Source organism: Psittacula echo, assembly GCF_963264785.1.
Source record: "Psittacula echo genome assembly, chromosome: 20".
Taxonomy (NCBI): domain Eukaryota; kingdom Metazoa; phylum Chordata; class Aves; order Psittaciformes; family Psittacidae; genus Psittacula; species Psittacula echo.
In genome coordinates, this window is record NC_137756.1 from 2,841,715 (window position 1) to 2,862,117 (window position 20,403).

At 37.0% G+C, this 20,403-nt stretch overlaps 1 protein-coding gene across 1 annotated transcript in view; it reads left to right on the forward strand.

Moving 5' to 3' along the window:
- SPAG16 (sperm associated antigen 16) overlaps positions 1-20,403 on the forward strand; it is a gene marked incomplete at both ends in the record, with an annotated part of 443,494 nt that overhangs the window by 41,578 nt on the left and 381,513 nt on the right. Inside the window, one exon of the mRNA XM_080632060.1 lies at positions 1,105-1,253. Coding sequence (XP_080488186.1) covers positions 1,105-1,253 — 149 coding nt within the window. The remainder of the gene's footprint in view (positions 1-1,104; positions 1,254-20,403) is intronic.

A 20,403-nucleotide genomic window follows, 5' to 3' on the forward strand; every position in this document is an offset into this window, starting at 1 on the left:
TAGTGCAGTTGTAACAGTTCTCAAGAATTTTTTCTGTCTTTTTTTGGTAATGGTTACTGACTTTTTAAGCTCTTAAACTGCTATAATCTTGTTGGTTTATAAGTATGTGTATTTCAAAAGCACTGACAAACCCAATCTCTGAGCCACATGCTAGTGGGTAGCAGTTACTGAGTAGAAAGTGCTTGACATAAACCCTGAATTTGCTATATAACATTCCTCAGAGGAAGCTATTATTCGGGATATGCGACATTAGCTCTAACTTTTAAAGCGGTGAGAATACAGGCATTTTATTGGACCATTTTGTTAGGCCCAGTTCTCATCAGTTAGTTTTACTCAGGTTGGGTATACAGAAAAGCTTCATGTTTGCTTGATCTGCTTTTTTGCCTCAAGAGTGGAGAGCGTGTTTGGGTTTTTTTTTTTTCCCCCTTTAAGTCAGAAAGTTTGCATTTTGGTGTCAAGGTTTTAATGCAACTATTTTACAAGAGCAAAATGCATAATGTGAAGAACATTTGTTTCAATATGTGGTTAAGCTGTAGTGTCTTTCAATCTTGAGATTTTTTTCCAAGAACTGGAGGGATGTAAGTGCCTAAATCCTGTTGGAATTGAGCATTCTGTTCTTTTTCTGTAAACCCAAGTACATACTCCAGAGCATTGCAACAAGATTCATAAGGAATTTCTTGGTTTTGAAAGGTGAGTTGGGAGACAGTGCAGGGAAGCAGAAGCAGGGAAATCAGAATAATGCGTTGGTGGTAGATGTTAGCATGCAGTGAGATGTTTCTTCTGGCTTTGAGGGAAATGAAGAATTATATCCATTTTACTGTGACTCTCCTGTAGTGCAAGATTTAAAATCATTGCTGCGTTTTTGGGAATGAAATCTAGGGAACTGTTAGTAAGCTGAAATAATAGAGCGCGCCAAAATAGTCTGCGGAGCAGAGTTATGTAGTCTTGGCATAGTTATATGGATGGAACTGTAACCTGAGTATCTTTTCAAAGTGATGTTTCTTTTAGAATTTGGCATGTCTAGCTAATGTTAAGTAAAGAGAGATCTTTCAGAAGACTAAGTAAAAAATGCATTCTGATGATAGGCTTCTTGTTATTTTATAGTAGGCCATGAATGTTCAGGGAAGAAGTGGCTGGAAGGTCCCACCCAGAAAGCTCTTCAGAAAGCCAGGCAGCAAAAAATCCTTGATGCTGAAAGCTTTTCATCTGATCCAGTCAAAGATGCAGAGAAGACAAGCAAGAGAGAACCAAAGGTATGCAACATTCTTTTTAGTTGCTCTCTATCTTAATTCAAAATACACTCAAAATTTTACAAAGCTGTAGTGAAAGATATTTGTCCAACATGACTAAATGAAATCCTACTTGTTACTTACCTGTCCTATTTACTTTTACTAAGTTATTTTTAGTATGAGTTTCTATTGCAGTTATTTTTTCAGGGAATAATAGTAAAGCTGGTGAGTTGAAGCTAGCAAGCTGCTTTTTGAGAGTCATCTGTAATCATCCTGCAGAGGAAGAGCATTGGCTATAAATGCTTGTTGCTCTGTTGTGTTTCTATTGTAGCTGGAGAAATCCTGCCCTATTCTATAGTGCTCACAAACTTTTCAGCATTTCAGCCTGTTTCAGCTGGGTCTCAAAGGTATAACATCTGGGAGACAGAGGGCAAAAAGTTGGTGATTTCTTCATAGTCAGTGAAAGTTCCTATACTTGTTGATGTTCCTGTTTGGAAGTTGTGTAAATAAAAATTATTTCCTGGTTGGAATTTGTTACTTTTGAAAGGAATTTGTTTACTTTATTTCTCTTGGTTTATTGAAGTTGCATTTTGGGATTATCTAACTGCTTTTTATATTTCCAAATCAAGGTAAACATTCTAATACTTAAAACTTCTTAAGCTCTTAAAACTCTTACACTGGCGTAGTTTTGTTTGAGAATCACAATTAGAGTTTGAATTGTGTTTACAGTGATGTAGCTGTAATCGACTTCAGTCTTTCCTTTCCCTGTTTCCACAAGAAAATCTCCATGGTGGGGTTTTTTGAATGCTTCTATCTGGTTTAGCAAGGGCATTTCTTCTGACGCTGGCAATGCACCTCTTCTCTGACCAACATACCACTTTGTTTCTATTCTCATCTCTTTTCATGCTCCTGAACCTCCAAATAAAATAATAATTAAAAAAAAAAAAAAAAAATCTGTTGCTGTCTGAAGCACATCTCACCACATACTGGAAATAATTATCTGTATGGTCTCCACACCGGTTAGTATCTGAGTTTTAGTGAGGCACCTGCCAGTCAGTCTGTCTCCACTTTCCCTGTTTTTCATTCAGTGTATAGAAGCTTCCAACTTCGACTCTTGGATGTATCTCTTCTTTTCATTTTGACCTGTGAACAGATGAATATTTATTGGCTTATGAAATCTTATTTTTTTTGTTCCTGTTTCTACTGAAGTTATCAGGATTTTTATAGTGAACTTCAGTGGAGTTGTGCTTCACCCCCAGAATATATAAACTCTGCACAGGTAGTATGCCTGTCTGGCTCTTTTTTGTTCTTTGAAATTCATGAGCACTGTTAGTTGACTGGTTCTGGCAAGCATCTGTGTTTCTGCAGGTCTTATGTTTCCCAAATGAGTCCTACCAGAGGCACTGATGTCTTTATTTAATCAATGGATTAGAAAACTGGAGTAGCTCCAGAAATAAGACATCAGAAAATATGGACATCTTTGAATGTACTAGATTTTACCATGGCTAAGAAGTAATTTTAAAACTTCAGGTATGAGACTAACATAATTTTAACAATGGACCAATACCTTTTTTTCACTTCACGTCTGTTATGTCTAAATTTGTTCCTGACCCTAACAAAGGATGCTACCTTAGGTATCCATATGAATTGTCTTATTTCTTAGGCTGTTAGAAATGAACAGCAGAGGAAATAATGAGTCTGTAGAGGGTGAAGGTGTGAGTTACAGTTGTATTTAAAACAAAGAATTTTATTTGTATTTAAAACACAGAATTCTGTTCTCCAACTTAGATTTATTGAACTACAGTTCAAATCTAAGTTATTTTATTAAAAAAGTGTGTTCTTACTCAACAGTTTAGTTGTCTGAGTATTTTTTCCAGTCAAAAGGATAAGATATAAATGAATGCCTTGCCTTCCTCAGATCATTTTGTGTGATAGTTGAAATCAGACTTGTGTGATCTTTTATATTCTTCCATGTATTATGTGACTTACAGACTTTCTTAGAATGCTTCAACATGGCAATGTCTTTATTCAAGAGTGTACTATAAATGATAGTACTGCTCTCATTTACAGTAATGAAAATAACGTTTTGAATGTTTTGGGGTGTCTGTGTAAAATTGATTTACACATATTCAGATTAGAATTACTCTTAATTTAAATTCTTTTTATACCACACAGTAAATAAGACTCGGAACATAAATTTCTCAGTTCCATGGAGTTCAGGTGAGGAATATAGAAGAAATATGTAGAATGAAAAATTCTTGTGTTCAAACAGCGCATTTATGATAAATGGGAGATCTAGGTAAAATTCAGTGTCAAGTCTTGTGTTTGGCTCTTCAGTAAATATAAGTAGACATTTAAAGCTTACGGAATTTCTGGGTGGACAGTTTATCCAATTTTAAAGTTTAAGCATTTTGATTACATCACATTCAGTAAAAAGCAAATATGTTGTTGTGAAATTGTATACTTGAGACAAAACTATAAATGTTTGTGTTTACTGCTGCATAGGAGTGAGCTATGGTGATGAAAATGATTAAAGTCTTTTCTGTGTCTTGTAGTTAAATAGTGATCTAACAAATGCTTGTACTTACTTTTAAGTAGATGCAAATATGACTCATAGCTGAGCTAGAACATTTACTTCAAGGACAGACATATATTGTATTATTGTTATTGTAGTAGCTTGTAAAAACTGACATATAATTTAAAACCTAAGGTCCTTTTGATATGAAGTTTATCACTGAAACAGTAAAAAAGCAACTGTAATTTTTTTTCTGAGAATGTATTCTCCTGACTTTAAAATCTTTGTTACAAGATTCAATTAAACTCTACAGTAACAGGTAAGTTGGCTAAATTGTTTACATATCTAGCCCTTAATAAGTCAGCAGAACTAGCATAAATAGTCTTAGATTAAGAATATGCATAGAATACTGCTTTAAACATTTGCGTCAAAATCTTACACATCATTAAAATTGTAGAGGATCTTTGATAAGGTGAATTTTATTATTCTGAGGAAATTAACTTTTTCTGTTTTATATTTTAAAAGCCAAGTTGGATGGGGCTTGGAGCAACCTGCTCTAGTGGAAGGTGTCTCTGCCCATGGCAGGGGGTTGGAACTGGAGGAGCTTTGAAGTCCCTTCCAACCCAAACGAGTCTGATTCTGTGATTCTTGTTCTTTTGGGTTCCTCACAGAGTACATTCTATCTTTGCATTCACTAGTTATTAGCAGGACAATTGCAGCTTCTTCATGTTTAGTAAATTCTGTTTCCATATACAATGTATTACAATGCAGTTTAGTTTTCTGCAGTTTTATTTTGAGTAAGACTTTATCAAAAGGTGCTTTGGATATTTCTCTTGTGAAGGCATTACCTGTTCTGTGGAACAGGTTTTGAAATTATGGCCATTGGAATAATAAAAAAATAGAAAGTAAAATCCAGTGATCATACAAACGTAGCTTTTGTAATTAATAGGAATTTAGGTTGAAGTATCACATATATACATCCATAAACTCCAAGTTTCTCCTGAGTTCCATGAAAGAAAGTGTACAAAGTTTAGAAGAACTACTGTTTCTGTGCTCTCAAATAGAAGGGAAACTAAACCCAAACGATTATTTAATCAGATTATTGAGTTTGAATATAAATTTGCATATATTGGTTCAGCAGTGAAAAGATGAGGTCCCAAAATAGTTAGGAAGGGCCATAAATGAAATAGGCAATCATTTTGTGTTTGTAGTAAGACTGCTAAGAAAGCACGGATTCAGTAGAGAGCAGGTGACTGACAGGTAATACTGAGAATACTTATTTCTGTGGTCCTTCTTTGGTATATAAATCTCCAGACAGATAGCAAAGAAAATTAATACCAGTTACAAAGATATAAGACTGCAGTCTAGAGAAGGGAGAAGAAAATACAATGTCTGTATTTCAAATGAGATAAAATGTAAAAGCTAAGAAATTATAGACTAGACAGTATAACTTAAATTCCCAAGGAAATTTGTAATGAGTAAGTAGAATTTTGCTGACTATCTGGAAGAAACCGGGAAAAGTAGTGCCATGAAATGGATTTTCTAGGAAAAACTGTTTTAATCCAGTCTGAATTGCATCCATAACAGGTCAAGAGATCTCCTGGATATAAGAGAAGTCATGTTGTAACTTTATCTTAGAGATAAGAGGGTATATATGTTTTCAGAAGGGCTTTGGACACTGTTTCACAGATCATTCCTATTAGCAGCTGTGGAAATGCGACCTGACAGAAACTTTCCTATATGAATGGAAACGAGATTGAAAACATGCAGATGTATTGCATAGGTTCTTGCTAGCCTATGTGGTCATTAATGGTCCAGAAAATGGAGCAGAAAATATGCTGACTACACTTGCAGCCCAAGTGAACTGTGTTCGGTTGGAGTGGAACAGTAATTGAGGAAAGGAGTACAACTTCAAACTTCACCTATTGGAGAATTGATGTAAAGAAATAACATGCAACATAAGAATAAGTACAAAACTCTACCTTTAAAAAAAAACCAGTCAAATGTACAAATACAGAACAAGAAGGTGAAGAGTTGGCCAACTAGCTTTTATTTAGAGTAGGTTCTAGGTTTTGTTGTATAAGGCAAGCTTAATGTGAGTCAAAAATAAAAATACTGCAGCATAGCTGAACACTGGCACAGGTTAAGTTATATGTGTAGTTGTTCTGTGCATCTATATTGTATCAACATAGATGTTTTATGCCTTTAAAAGGCTGGTTATCTATGACATAAAATACTAGTTGGGAGAACAATCAGGAGGATATTGTGTTGTTATGATGTGGTGATGCTGTGATGACAAAAATCAGGTTGATGCAATCAGAATTGCTACCAGTAGTAGTACTGAATTTTACATTCGTAATTCCTGTTAATGGCAATCAGAAGTAGATCTTTAAAATTCAGGCATATCAGTACCAGTATTGACTTTGTACCTTAGTTTTAATATGCAATTGCATAATTTCAAATCATGAAATTAATTTTAATTGCATGTATTAAGTTAAATTCCCACCATTAAGGAGCAGTAAATTGAAAGTTGGATGATCAGTATACCACTTTGAGACTGTAACTGAATTTAGCACTTGGAATTATTAATACCTTCATGCACTATAACAATTTCACTGTGACTCCTCACCTTGTTGACTTAACAGAGATTGTTGGTCATGCTGTGTCCTGTAGCAGACTAGATTAATCAAAAGAAGGGATTAAAAATACATTTGATGAGGTAGCTGGGGTGGTAGAAGTGATGGAAGAAGCTGCATGGAACATTTCTGCACGTCATAGATACCGTTTTGAAGATAGAGCAGGTCTTCAATAAATAGTTTGTTATAGAGGATCTTTCCTTCTGTGGCAAAACAATCTTGTTGCTCTTTATAGAGCCGAAGTATTTGTTTTCCATTCTGTGTGGGTGCAGAGCATCTTAAATCTACTAATCGTTCTATGGGCAATGTTGTGCAAGCTCAAGGAATCATTCATTGTGTGTTTCTCAGCTCTTTGTCTTAAGACTGCAAGCTCAGTTATCTAAGCAGCTGTGCAACAACTTGGGCATTTGTCTCTAGTGTACAAATTGTTACAGTCCCCACATTGGGGTGTCATGTTTATCCTTTACCGCATCATCCGCAATCAGCTTTTTCTGAGTGCTGAGGCGCTGGCACAGGCTGTCTAAGGGCAGACGTTTGATTGGGAGCTGAGAGTGAGGCAGAGTACTGGCTCTGTTGGACATCTGCAGGACCTTCTGCCTGGCCTGTGTTGTCCCTCAGCCTTTTTCCTGGAGGAAAAAGAACTGGCACAGGGCGCCCGGAGAAGCTGTGGCTGCGCCATCCGTGGCAGTGCTCAAGACCAGGTTGGACACAGGGGCTTGGAGCAACCTACTCTAGTGGAAGGTGTCCCTGCCTGGGGGGGGCAGGGGTTTGGAATTGGATAAGCCTTAAGATCCCTTCCAGCCCAAACCAGTCTGGGGTTTCTGTGAACACCCTACTGCAGTGAATCCAGGAATAATTTGTAGAGGATGTGGAATATTCCTGTTGCTTTGTTCAGTTGGCATGTAGCTCTGTCTGCAGTATTGTTGTCAGTTTGATCACAGCTCCTCAGGAGACAGGTGGAGCATCTACAAGAGAGTTTGATTAGAAGTCAGTGAGACGTAGCTGTCTGTCTTTGGTTTCAGCTGGAATATATTTAATAGTGTTTCTTGGACACTGTCAAGGAAAAGGTGAAAAGTCAAATTACATAGTCAACAGAAAAGAACACTTAGGGGAGACAGGATACATCCTTTAAATATAAAATAATTCTGCTGGAAGAAACCCCACAACAAAACACAAACAAACACCCAAACAACCAAAGCTGAAAAACAACAAAACCATCTGTTAGATCATGGAGTAATAATGTAGATATCCAATAAGACTAATTTAGATTACATATTAAACAATGTATGGAAGTAAATAGAGTGAAGCACTGCAATAGATTGCCTAGGGAGTTTGTGTTACTGGAATAGAATTTCTCTGAAGGAAAAACATAGGTGCAGTGTCAACATGGGAAGGGGATGTACTGATTGACCAGCAGAAGATTTTTTCAGCTATCTAGCTGTCATTATTAGGTTGATTTTCTCCCCAAAAAATTTTACTTAAGGGAAGAAGCTTTCTGCCTTGCCCTAAAATAGCAGGCCACTTGTAACTTTCTATTAAGGAATAGTAATATCAAAGTTTTTATAATTCCCAGTAGACTTGATGGCTTGGGGAAGGGGAAAGACTTGCAATAGTGTCTGGGTGTGGGAAAGCATTCCAAAGATACGCTAGCCATCATTGTGAATTGGTGAGCATGACTATAGCTCTAGAACAAGTGCAGCATGCTCTCTGTTGCTTGTTCAGTGGGACTATCCCCACGTACGCAGTGGGAGCTGGTGTTACTGTGGTACTAGTGGATATTAAGTATCAAAGAATATGTCTCTTGAATATGATGCCTCTTTACTTATGGAATTAATGTTCTGTGGCTGAAATGTTAAGAATGTGGTCCAATATTAACTGGATGTAAGCTACAGAGTGTTTGCTAGTTGATTTGATGGAATTTATTTTAAAAGAATTACATACTTTGTTAGGCAGGAGTTCAGCTTTTTAAAAAAAGTTCTACAGTTGACTAGAAAATGATAAAATGACAAAACTTCTTTTCAGATGAAATCCATGCTTTTCCTTTGTGTATGATATTGTGTGTGTGAGGATGTGATGATTGCTTTAGTTCTAGGCTTTGCCTAAACATGTGTTTTTACATATGACAGACCTACATGGAGAAAATAGGAAAATGGTTAAGAATGTCAGCCACAAATAAAGCTGTAAAAAATAATCATACATCTGCAAGAAGAATTTATATAAGATATAATTTTCCATCCATCATTTGCAGCATTGTTAAATCAAGGCACCCAAAGCCATGCATTTCTAGAAATAAATTGTTTAATATCTAAAGCTATTGGTACTTGATACAATTACCAAAGGGTTTCTTTGTGCTAAAGAGCGTTGCTTTTTTTGAGTCATTATATGCTGCTAAGAATAATAAAATAACAGGCCCCCAGGACTGAAACAAATTCACTTGGATTTGTTGGAAAGTCAGATGCATTTGATGCTAATTCTAATTGTAGATATGCTTTGCATATTCATATATTTTTCTGTAGTTGAGTGTAACTAGTGACAGATTTTGGAATAATAGCCTGTCTTCTGCAAGACTGTGAACCTCACTCCTGCTATAATCATTTGCAAAAGCTGCTGGTAGTAAAATGATTACTTCTTATATGCAAATGCTTCAATTTTCTGGAAAAAAGGACCTACTGAAATTAATTTAAACCCCTTCAAATATGACTGTGAAAATGTAAAAGAAGAATTTATATAAAGAATTTATATAAAGATCAAAAAATACAAAGACTTTAAAATACTTGTTTCTTTTTACTGATAGCTGTTGGCATTGTGTCTTCTTCAGGATAGACAGCCCTGTCAAATGGGGAGAGTTGGAAATGTTGTGCATAAGGGTTTCTTTTATCTCACAGGAGTTCTTGCAATGCTTTCCCTCATTCACCTTGAGTTTTATGATTGGAATTGACTTTACATGATTTGAAAGGGAGCTGACAATGAAACAAGAGCCTCCATTCAAAGCACACAGCAGGTGGTGGAATGATGCCTGTACAACTATCAGTAATGTCAGCATTGTTTGGCTTTTGAGGCTATAATTGAGTAATTTCATTAACTCTATAACAATGCTTTGTTTCCCGTTTAATTTAAGTGTCAAGTCTTTCTCTTGGACAACAGTGGGGAATTTTGCAGGGGTGAAGAAGGAGAATGGTTTAGTTGTGCTTGTTCCTTCTCTAACAAATGTACAGTGCTTATAGCACACTTCTTGAAATGTATGATGTGAAATGCCACCGCATGGGATCCTGCCAGTATAAATTCTCTCTCACCATGCAGTTGTGAAGAACTGACCGTTTAACTTCTGCCGAGGTCTGTCTGTCTTCTTTTGAAGGAAAGAGCAATCATTAAGTAGCATTAGAATGCACTGCACAAGACAAGTAGCAGTGCTCTCTTGGTTAGGTACCTTGGTTACAATGTTATTGATGTAAACTTCATTACACTTGAAAAGGTTGATTGTTTTTAAGAAGGGATTTTTGTGTGTGTGTGTATATGTGAGAGAGGAAACATTAAAATTTCACAGAAGTCTATTTCCAATTATAATTCTTTTTTTTTTTTTTTTTTTAAGTCTTTCAAAAATAAACATCTATAATGCAAGAGGTGGGAAGACATGTAGTAATTTTGAAACCTATATAAATAGTTCCAGTTTCAAATACAACAAAACAATAATCTCCATTGGTATTTGTGGGTATCAATAAAATAGATATAAGAGTATTAATTGTAATTGGTATGGAATTGTAAGTAAAAATATTCAGAATGGTAAATGTATTTGAACTGGGGGGCTAATCACCACTGTATTGTTAAATGAAGTCTTCCAGAAGAAACATTTGCAATATAAAATCCAGCTGTTAACTTACATTGGTGTTCAGGTATGTGGTTAAAAGGGTAGTATGTGACCTACTGTATGCTATACTCACAGGAAAAAGAAGGTAGATGAAATGAGGCCAAAGTTAACAATACTAATTGTTTTTTTGTTTTTCCATTTTAATGTAGTTCAACTTAAGTTATTCGTGGATAAAACTAGATCCCTTTTCAAATTACTGAAATGTGATTGAAATATGGAATAAGTACACAGACCCCTAAAATCTGGAAGGAAGGGCTCAGGTGCTCACCAACTGCGGTATTTATATTTTAAATTACCTATTCTATACTAAGTTACGGATTTTGGTGTTTCAATCTTTCTTTCTAATATTTAAACAAAGCCTTTGCATATGTACACATCACTTTAAGGAAAATGAAATTTGACATTAGCATTTAATTTTCATGGTAACAAATCTCTATAACATACCATAAGTACTTTGTCAGGAATATGCACTGCTCATCATGTCCAGGGTTGTTTGTCTTGCATATTCAAGCAGTACTTTTGGGAGTTGAAAGTAGTCTTAATTGTTTTTCTTTGCATACAATGAAATGAAATAAATGCTAAGGCTGTATTCCAGACAGTTTATGAATTAATAAGCAGACGGTTTCCTTCAGAAAATTTAATTATTTTTCAGTGGAGTGACACGTACTATAAAGATAATGTTAATGGGTCAGAGGACTTTTCATAATTGGATTTCTAGCTCAATTCTTGGTCTGACAGGTTTGATCATGATTAAAACTGGTCGTTGTATAATCATGGATGTGTTGATCTTCTCTTACATGCAATAACCACAGTGAACTCTGTCAGCAGGGAGACTGAGGTCTGACAGGATACTGTGAATTTATATTCTCAGTCCTCAGGAGAAACATGATGGGGATGGAGAGGAACTATTGTTTGCCTCTGTCTGAGATCCTTTGAGGTTGCTGCCCTCCACCTCCATTTGTACTTTCTTTGTCCTTAACACCCATACAGATCACTTAACAGTTGTCAAATGGTAACACCCTTACTCTTTCCAAGTAAGGGTTTTGCTTTCCTGAGGAAAGGTTTCTTGGTGAAAAATTTCTGCTGGAAAGTAACCTGTAATGATATATTTACAGGTAGGGTTTTTTTATGCCACGGGACCAGAAATAGTATCACCAAATGGTATGTAGACAATAAATGTGGATTGAATCTGCTGTGCTAAATAGACACCAATTTTGTGGACACATAGAATCATAGAATAGTTAGGGTTGGAAAGGACCTTAAGATCATCCAGTTCCAACCCCCCTGCCATGGGCAGGGACACCCCACACTAAACCATGTCACCCAAGGCCTCATCCAACCTGACCTTGAACACTGCCAGGGATGGAGCATTCACAACCTCCCTGAGCAACCCATTCCAGTGGCTCACCACCCTAACAGTAAAGAATTTCTTCCTTAGATGCAATCTAAACTTCCCCTGTTTCAGTTTGAACCCATCACCCCTTGTCCTGTCACTACAGTCCCTGATGAAGAGTCCCTCCCCAGCATCCTTGTAGGCCCCCTTCAGATGCTGAAAGTCTGCTCTGAGGTCTCCATGCAGCCTTCTCTTCTCCAGGCTGAACAGCCCCAACTTTCTCAGCCTGTCTTCATACAGGAGGTGCTCCAGCCCCTGATCATCCTCGTGGCCTCCTCTGGACTTGTTCCAACAGTTCCATGTCCTTTTTATGTTGAGGACACCAGAACTGCACACAATGCTCCAAGTGAGGTCTCACGAGAGCAGAGTAGAGGGGCAGGATCACCTCCTTCGACCTGCTGGTCACGCTCCTCTTGATGCAGCCCAGGATACGGTTGCTTTCTGGGCTGCGAGCGCACACTGCAGCCAGCTCATGTTCATTTTCTCATTGACCAACACCCCCAAGTCCTTCTCTGCAGGGCTGCCCAACCTGTAGCCGTGCCTGGGATTAAAGAATTATAAGAATGATTTTATATTATCTTGCAAAAGTATTTGGCTTTGTGTAAGTGCAGTCTGATGTCTTACTGGGGAGTTTGGCCATGATCTCTCAGAGCTGTTCTTTTTGTTTGGTTTTTTTGTTTGTTTGTTTTTGTTTTTTTGGGGTGTTTTTTGGTTTTTTTGGTTTTTTTTTTTTGTTTGGTTTGTTTTTTGGTTTTTTGGGGTTTTTTTTGTTTTTTGTTTTTTGTTTTTTGTTTTTTTTTTTTTTTGTTTGGTTTTGGTTTTGGTTTTTGGTTTTTTTTTTGTTTTTATAAAGAAAAATCACAATGTACTTTTTGCACTCTTATCGCATCTTATCTAAAAGACTGCTTTATGTTCCTGCTTCCTTTCAGCCCTCCTTTCTTCTCCCTACCAACTGCCCTTCTCTTTCCTACTTCTGTTCTCTTTATAAATACTCTGAATTCCTTCAACTAAGGTGCTGAGTTAAAAAGCTCTTTGCAGAACTTTGAAAGTCTAATGTAGAATTCTGCTGCTCAAAACACATGCTGAAGTGTTAGCAAATTACCGTATAATCATTACATGTCTCTAGTATACTTGGCAACATTTTTCTGTATTTGCTTACAAGTTTTTATCATCTTGTGTATATGCCGTTCAAATGATGTGCTATACATTGTAAATCATTCAAAGCAGACCTGCTGATCAGACATTTAATTTACTACATACCTGAAACTGCTTTTATTTTTGCAGGGATGCTTCAAACCCTACCCAATTTTCCTGTAGAACCTGTAAAGGAATTGCTATCTTGAAGCAGTACAGCGGAACCCGAGATTGTTTGCTGTGGTTTAAATCAGTTACAAATTTTTATAGGGTAAAAAGTAAAAGAACAAAGAAACACTATACATGATGTTTTAAAAAAGTTTAGTCGTGTACCAGTTGTACTTGTTAATGTGAGAATTCTGTGTACACGTTTCCACACATCTGTGGTATACTGATTATTATGTCTTTATTTTGTTTAGACTATTTAGCTCTTATAGCTAATGTAGGAACAATACATATAGCTGTGATATCTCAGCTGTTTATATATTCATTTTTCATACCCATAGCCTAAGAAAATAGCCATAAAAGTATGTTTGTAATAGTAAGGAAATTAGTAATTATTTTTTCCACTCTTCATGCAAACACTGTTGCTGTGCTATATGGTTTACATGTCCTGGCTTGATCCCAGCAGATAAAATAATTAGAGCTGCACATATCCATGTTAATGTAATAGTTATGGAGAATATCCCAATTATGTCTGTCTGCATAGATAACAGGAATGGTTTATATGAAGATATCGTCCTTCATTCTGCATTGTTACAGATAAGAAACATAGCAATAGAGGTGGAGTAGGAGATACTTTAAATATCTTTAAAAAAACCAAAAAACTCAGTTTGAGTGTACTGTACTTGGAATTTTTGAGAGACAGTGTTATGTGATTGGTTTTGTCCAAACATAATAGTAATTTGAAAGAGATCATAGAATCCCAGACTGGTTTGGGTTGGAAGGGACCCTAAAGCTCATCCAGTTCCAACTCCCTGCCATGGGCAGGGACACCTTCCACTAGAGCAGCTTGCTCCAAGCCCCTGTGTCCAACCTGGCCTTGAACACTGCCAGGGACGGGGCAACCACAGATTCTCTGGGCACCCTGTATCAGTATCTCACTGTAGTAAAGAACTTCCTAATATGTAAATCTCCCTTCTTTCAGTTTAAAGCCATTCCCCTTTGTCTTGTCAGATGTTCACTTGAGTTCCTGGATATAAGCCTTTGGTACCTTTTTCTTCTGCTGTTCCTGTTCTGTTCTTGTCTGAAGTTTCCTTGTTCTGATGTTGCCTTTCCAGGCTCTCTTCTCTTTTGCAGACTAGCAGTTCAAGGCCAGTATTTGCCTGTTGCCAAAGCTTTTGACAATCAGTATCTATAGACTTGCTTTGATCTCAAAAATCCACACAGGCTAAAATAGTTTTGGAAATATCAATGAGGAAAAGCTGAGAGGGCTTTGTTGGCAGCATTGTTTATTTAGAAAGCTTTATTTAATTTTAATGGAACACAGTCTATTTTGTAGTAATTAGGTATTTTTGGATACCATGTAAACATAAAAATGAGAGGGGAAAGCTGGTGATATTTGGAACACATTTAATGCTAATTGTATTCATCGTTAAATTGTATCCAATGTTGATTGGGTACATCTGTATTGTATTCCATAATTCCTGTATTCTTCTAAAACCACAGCTAAAGTTATATACTTGCGTATATTCTTAACCTTGGTGCTAAGTTAACTGATTTTTCATCTGAGAACCACAGCAAGGAGATCTTTTCAATCTTTGGGTAGTTTATTTCCATTTTTGTCAGGATACACACAGTTAAGCTTCTAACCACTGTCTGGTAATCTCTATGAGTAGACAGCCTCACTGACAGCCTAACAGACTGCATGTGCCAAAGCTGTGGTTGAGAGCTTAGTCAGAACATGCCAACACCTGTGCAGAGACTATTCTTACTCAGCTATATCAGCTACTCAGTGATGCTTTAGACTGTCTAAAATTTTATGTCTTTGAAGCAATCCTTTTCTGTTTCTTCGCAATAAAAACTTTGTTTTCCTGACATTCATAAATTATTTAAGAAAGATTTTAAGCTGGAGATTTAGAGCTATAGATATTGCTCCTAATGCTACAAATCCTGTTTTTATTACTTCAGAAAATATTTTTACTCATTGAATTCATTCATCATGAATTTCATGTCAGAAGCAAGCTACTGGAATGTAAGTAACGAGAGGAAACAAGAAAAGGGCAACCTTTTTGCTTCTTTACCCAGCCAAATGTATTTGAATATTATGTTAGTCTGTCATTGGATTGTTCTAGCTGATATGTTGACACAGCTGAAATTTGATTTTACTAGTGCTATCTTCCTGGTGATTTTGCCTCAACTCTAATTTAGCTTGTATTTTTAGCTGCACAAGTATGCACCTGTGTTTTATAAATGAGAAGTTGATCAACTGGTAGTTTATATTGTCTTAATATGCTTTAGCTGAACACCCAATACATTTACCAATGGCCTTTAATGTTCGAATTTTCTTCTCAAAATAATGTCTATATGTTTAGCAGCATTTCATATCTAAAGCTCTGTAAAGGTTTTCAGGTTCCATGTTGTAGAAGTTAGTAAGAGTAAAGGCATAAATGCTTTTGAGAATTTAAGGCTTATATGCGGAGATTGTATTGATATTATTGTCTAAGTTTTCTGAGCATGCTAAAGAGAATCAAATATCCGGCTTCTGGTTTAAGTCAGGTATCATTATGTAATGTGAAGCTTGATTTTTCTCATAATCTAGTATCTTAAGGTAAATAGGTCTAATGGCTTGTTGCCACTCATAAGGTTCCAATTTTCTATCTCTCTTTTCTCTCTTTTCATTCTGTGCAGAGAAGAATCTGCTTTTCTGGTAGTGGTTGTTTTCTGCTGGCTTAGTTATGTGAACAAGATCATCCTGGGATCAAAGTAATGTTATTCAGTGCAAGGGAAGATGAATCTGTATTAGCAAGTGGGAGGAGGCCACAGGATCATCTCTGTGGCTGCTAGCTGTTAGATTTGTATTTTACATGAAATCTCATTTTTATTTCTTATTCACTGACCAGTAGGTTACAGTTTCTGGGGGGGAATTTCAAGGCTGTGGTGATTCTTACGGTACCCTAACAGCATTTCTACATCTGAGACAGAATTCAGATGAAATTGTGGAGGGGTGTGTAAGCTAATTGAACCAACGGTGAGAGTTTGTCTAGTTGCAAAGAGGATTTCATACCTATGTTTTTTCTACAATTCTCTTCTGAATATTGCACGTTTAAGAGTTTTGTCTGGTCTTATTCAGGTAATGCAGAAAGGAACGCCATTCTGGGCTTTTTTGTTTGAGAAAACTGAAATTCTAGTTTTATGCTAAAGGCTTGCTGCTGTATAGATCGTTGCATTTTACCTTTCTGTTGAAGTGTTCATACAAGCTACAAATAGACCTTATATATCAGTGCAAAAAACATTGGTTATATATTTAGACCTTCTCTTCAGTATCTTTTCTGTAGATATCTGAACTGCTGCTCTCAGATGTTATTTTGAGGGCTGCTTTTGTGGTTGTTGGTGTTGTCACCCTCCTGAATATCAGGTAATTCCGTACTGTTTTATCCCCATGTCCTTTGTACACTATTATAACTCAAGTAAGAAACATCTGGCGTTTTTAAGTGTTACTCTTTTGAGTTTCTGTGATGTTAACAATTTATTTTCTGCTTTGTTCTTTACATTTTCTTTAGATTCTGAGTTAGAAAAGGAAATTTGGAGTGAATGTGCTCATCAATTTGATAGAAGCCTCCAAACAATGTGATTAAGGCAGTATTAAGGTCACAGGCACAGACAAATAGTGTGAGTTTGTATTAGCCTGAAAACCTTGTATGAAAAAATTCCATATAGCTTAATTCAGAGGTGGAAATGTGGAGCTAGTATACTGCTTTCCAAACATGATTAGTCTGTTCTAATTATGCTCTTGCAGCATGTGGTCATATGCCATACAAGGATTTTCTAATTCAAGTTGCCATCACTGTATATACTAGACATTGATGAAAATACTGAAATATTTCAGGCATAAAGTTGAACATTCACTTCACTAGCAAGAAAGAAAAGACCTGACTCAAAAGATGAGGCATCAAAACCCATGAATTTCTCTGTAGGGCCCCCTCAGTGAAGTAATGTGTCTGAGTTCTGTAGGAGACTTGGCACCAATGAAAGGACTATAACTATTTCACTTACCAGTCTTTCTGGATGGTATATTGATAACTGAATGTAGAGTAGGTGTTTGTGTAAGAGCTTCTAATTTTAAAATGTGTTTTCTTTTAAATTTTTTCGTCCAGAGTAAAAAAGATAGTGTTTTAAGCAACTATTAGTGTGGAGATAATACTGAGAGAACAGAATCAGAAATGCTGTTATCTTTACTGAAATTCATCAACTGTGTACATCTAACATAAAGGGGTTTTTTTCAGCTCCAGAGAAAAGGATAAGTATGTGTTTAATCATGGGAGTGTGAGAAATTGAGAGGAATTACATTTGATGTGTTTTAGTGAGTATTACTTTATGTAGTTGAGCTGCAATCCTGAATGTGTCCTTCATTTTAATCCATGGGACAAAAAACCTAATCTGTGTAATAGCTAAAAAACTGCCAGTGTGATTCCAGTTTCTGAGTCTGATGTGGAGTCAGTATTACAGAAGTTTTCATCAGTTAGGTTCTGGAAGTTGAAGACTTCATTAGGATTTCCTTTAGGGCAAACACAAAGGGGATCCAGAAGTACAGTTTATGGCTGAAACATCACAGACCTTTTATCTGATGTGCAGCAATAGCTGTGATGACATAGAAAAAGGTCTTTAAACACATATTAAATGCCTTCAGTAACTGCAGTTCCTTTGAGTAAAAATTGTGTTGATTTTTTTTTCCGGTTTCACTGTCTGAAAGCTCTTGCCAAATATTGCCTTTAGTGCCTGCAGATGGAAGGCGGAAGCCCAACAAAAAATGAAACAATTTAAGGTGTTGGTATGACAGCTGAAGGTAGAAATGAAAGATAAAAGAAGGAAATGACAGGTGAGAGGAAGTAAGGCAGCTCTAAGGTAAGATGACTGGGTCTTTGGGGAGTTTGATATAAAAAGGCAATTTGCAACATAATGCAGAAAGTAATGCAAGCTTGGGGAAGGATAGAGGAGAACAAGTGATTGAGTATTGTGTTGGAGATGGAAAGTGAGCTGTAACAGTTCTGTTTGCTTGAATACCAACAAGTGGAAGTTTGCAATCATGAATTCTAGATCAGAAATGAGAAACTAAAGAAGACTTGCCAGCAGAAGTAGATTTTATACCCAGGTCGCAAGGGCATTTTTCAGAAATGATTTTTTTATTCTCAGAATACTCCTGTGCTTATGTTATTCTTTTCACTGTAAGAACACTTTGTTCCAATGGGAGTAGGAATAGGTGGCGAGGAAGGTCTTTCTGCATAACTGGCATAGTTATGTTTCACATCATTTTCCACAGACAATATAAGTACATGGAAATACATGAAAGCTAGAAAAAGAACAGAGTAAAAGGTTAGTAAGAGATTTGGAAGATGACTATGAACTCCAAGTAAACAAAGAATGAGGCAATGAAACAGATTATAGATGATAAAAAAAGGGGATAGATTAATATGATTTAGAATTTCAGATGACAAAAGTAGAACAAAAAAGCTACAGTTAAATTTGGGTGTGGAAAGATGTAGTAGAATTTTCATGTTGTGGAATCAACAGAGAATGAGAGAGAACTTCTTATGAAGGTAGAATACTGGCAAAGGAAATCAAATTTGCCTACTCGTATCCACTTGGGGTTACTCTAAATAGGAATTTATTAAGATGGCTTGCTATCCTAGAGGTTTTACTAAAGTCACAGAGGAAGATGCCAAGAAGATGGGTACAGGATGGATATTTACTGAAACAAATTATTTCATAATACAAGTGGGAGTGAAATTCAGTTTTAGAACTGATTAAATAATTTTTTTGTATGGATTATTACTGTAGATAAGAGTCATACCTGCTCAGGCATATGCAGAGGGCACTTAGGCAAAATTTTATGACCAGTGAATAAGGAGTCAAGGGAGAGTTTGAACCTCTGTAGGTTCTCAAGAATTCAAAAAGTTAGAAGAAAAAGCCTTTGCTAGAGGAGTAGATGGAAGAAACAAAGCCAACAGTTTGTTATAAGGATAGTCATAATAATTTGAAAGGATATTTTCCAAAGCATACCAGAGATGGAAAAGTGGATGAGTAGCCGCTGAGATCTACAAGGGTATTGCCAGAGTGTGCAGAGATACAGTTAGAAAAGCAGACACTGAGCTTGAATTGAAATTGGGCTGTGATGTCAAAAATAAAAGAGGGTTCTTGAGGTACAAAACCAACAACCAGGAACAGAAGGAAAATATTGGCCTGCTTTTAAGCAGATGAAAGGAATTGGTAGCAATGCTGAAAAGGCAGATTCTAAATGCTTTCTTCACCTCTGTCTTTATTGGCACTCTTGGGCCCCAGGCCTTGGGAACAAAAATTCAGGTGGTTGCAGACACAGACCTATTGTCAATGAAGGAAGAGTTGATATGTGAACTGTTACAGGAGCTTGACCCCTACAAATCGGTGGGCTCTGACACTATCCACCCAAGAGCTGCTGATGTCCTTGCAAGGCTGTCCTCCATAATCTTGGAGGATTTGTGGAGATCAGGGCATGTCCCAGAAGACTGGAAGAAGGGTATTGTCACCCCCAACTACAAGAAAGGCTCAAAGGAGGATCTGGGAAATCATAGGTCCATCAGTCTTAACTCAGTCAGTTATGGAGCAAATCCTTCAAGGAGCTGTCGCAGGTCAAATGAAGCATGTGATTGAGAAAAGCCAGCACAGATTCACCAGGGGCAAATTGTGCTTGACAAATCTGATTGCCTCCTATGACAAAGTAACTTGCTTGGTTGATGCAGGGGTAGCAGTGAACATTGTCTACCTGGATTTCTCCAAGGCTTTTGATAGTTTTCTATAGCCTTCTTCTAGAAAAACTGATGTGTTAGTCTGGACAAGTGGTCTGTGCAGTGGGTAGGGAACTGGCTGACTGGCTGCACCCCCGGGGGTGGTGATGAATAGCTCCTTCTCAAACTGGGAACCTGTCACTAGTAGGCTCCCCCTGGGACTAGTGTTGGGCCCAATGCTGTTTAGTATCTTTATAAATGATCTGGATGATGGGATCAAGTGTACCCTGATGAAGTTTGATAATACCAAACTGAGTGAGAAAGTGGACATTCCAGAAGGGAGACGCATCCTGCAGAAAGACCTAGATAGGCTGGATGAGTGGGCTAGCAAGAACCTTACGAAATTCAACAAGGACAAATGTAAATGAAAAGTACTTAGGTAAGCACAATCCAAGAGTGCAGCACAGCCTGGGATCTACTTGGTGGAAGAGCAGCTCTGTGGAAAAGAACCTTTGTAAGCTCAAGATGAGTGAACAGTGTCCAGCTGTGGCAAAGAAAGCCAACAGGATGCTGGGTTACATCAACAGGGACATAACCCTGCTCAGTGCTTGTTGGGCCACACCTGGAATACTGTATTCAGTTTTTGGTTCCTGCTATACAAAAAAGATGTGGACAGGCTGGAGAGGGTTCAGAGAAGGGCTCCAAAAATTA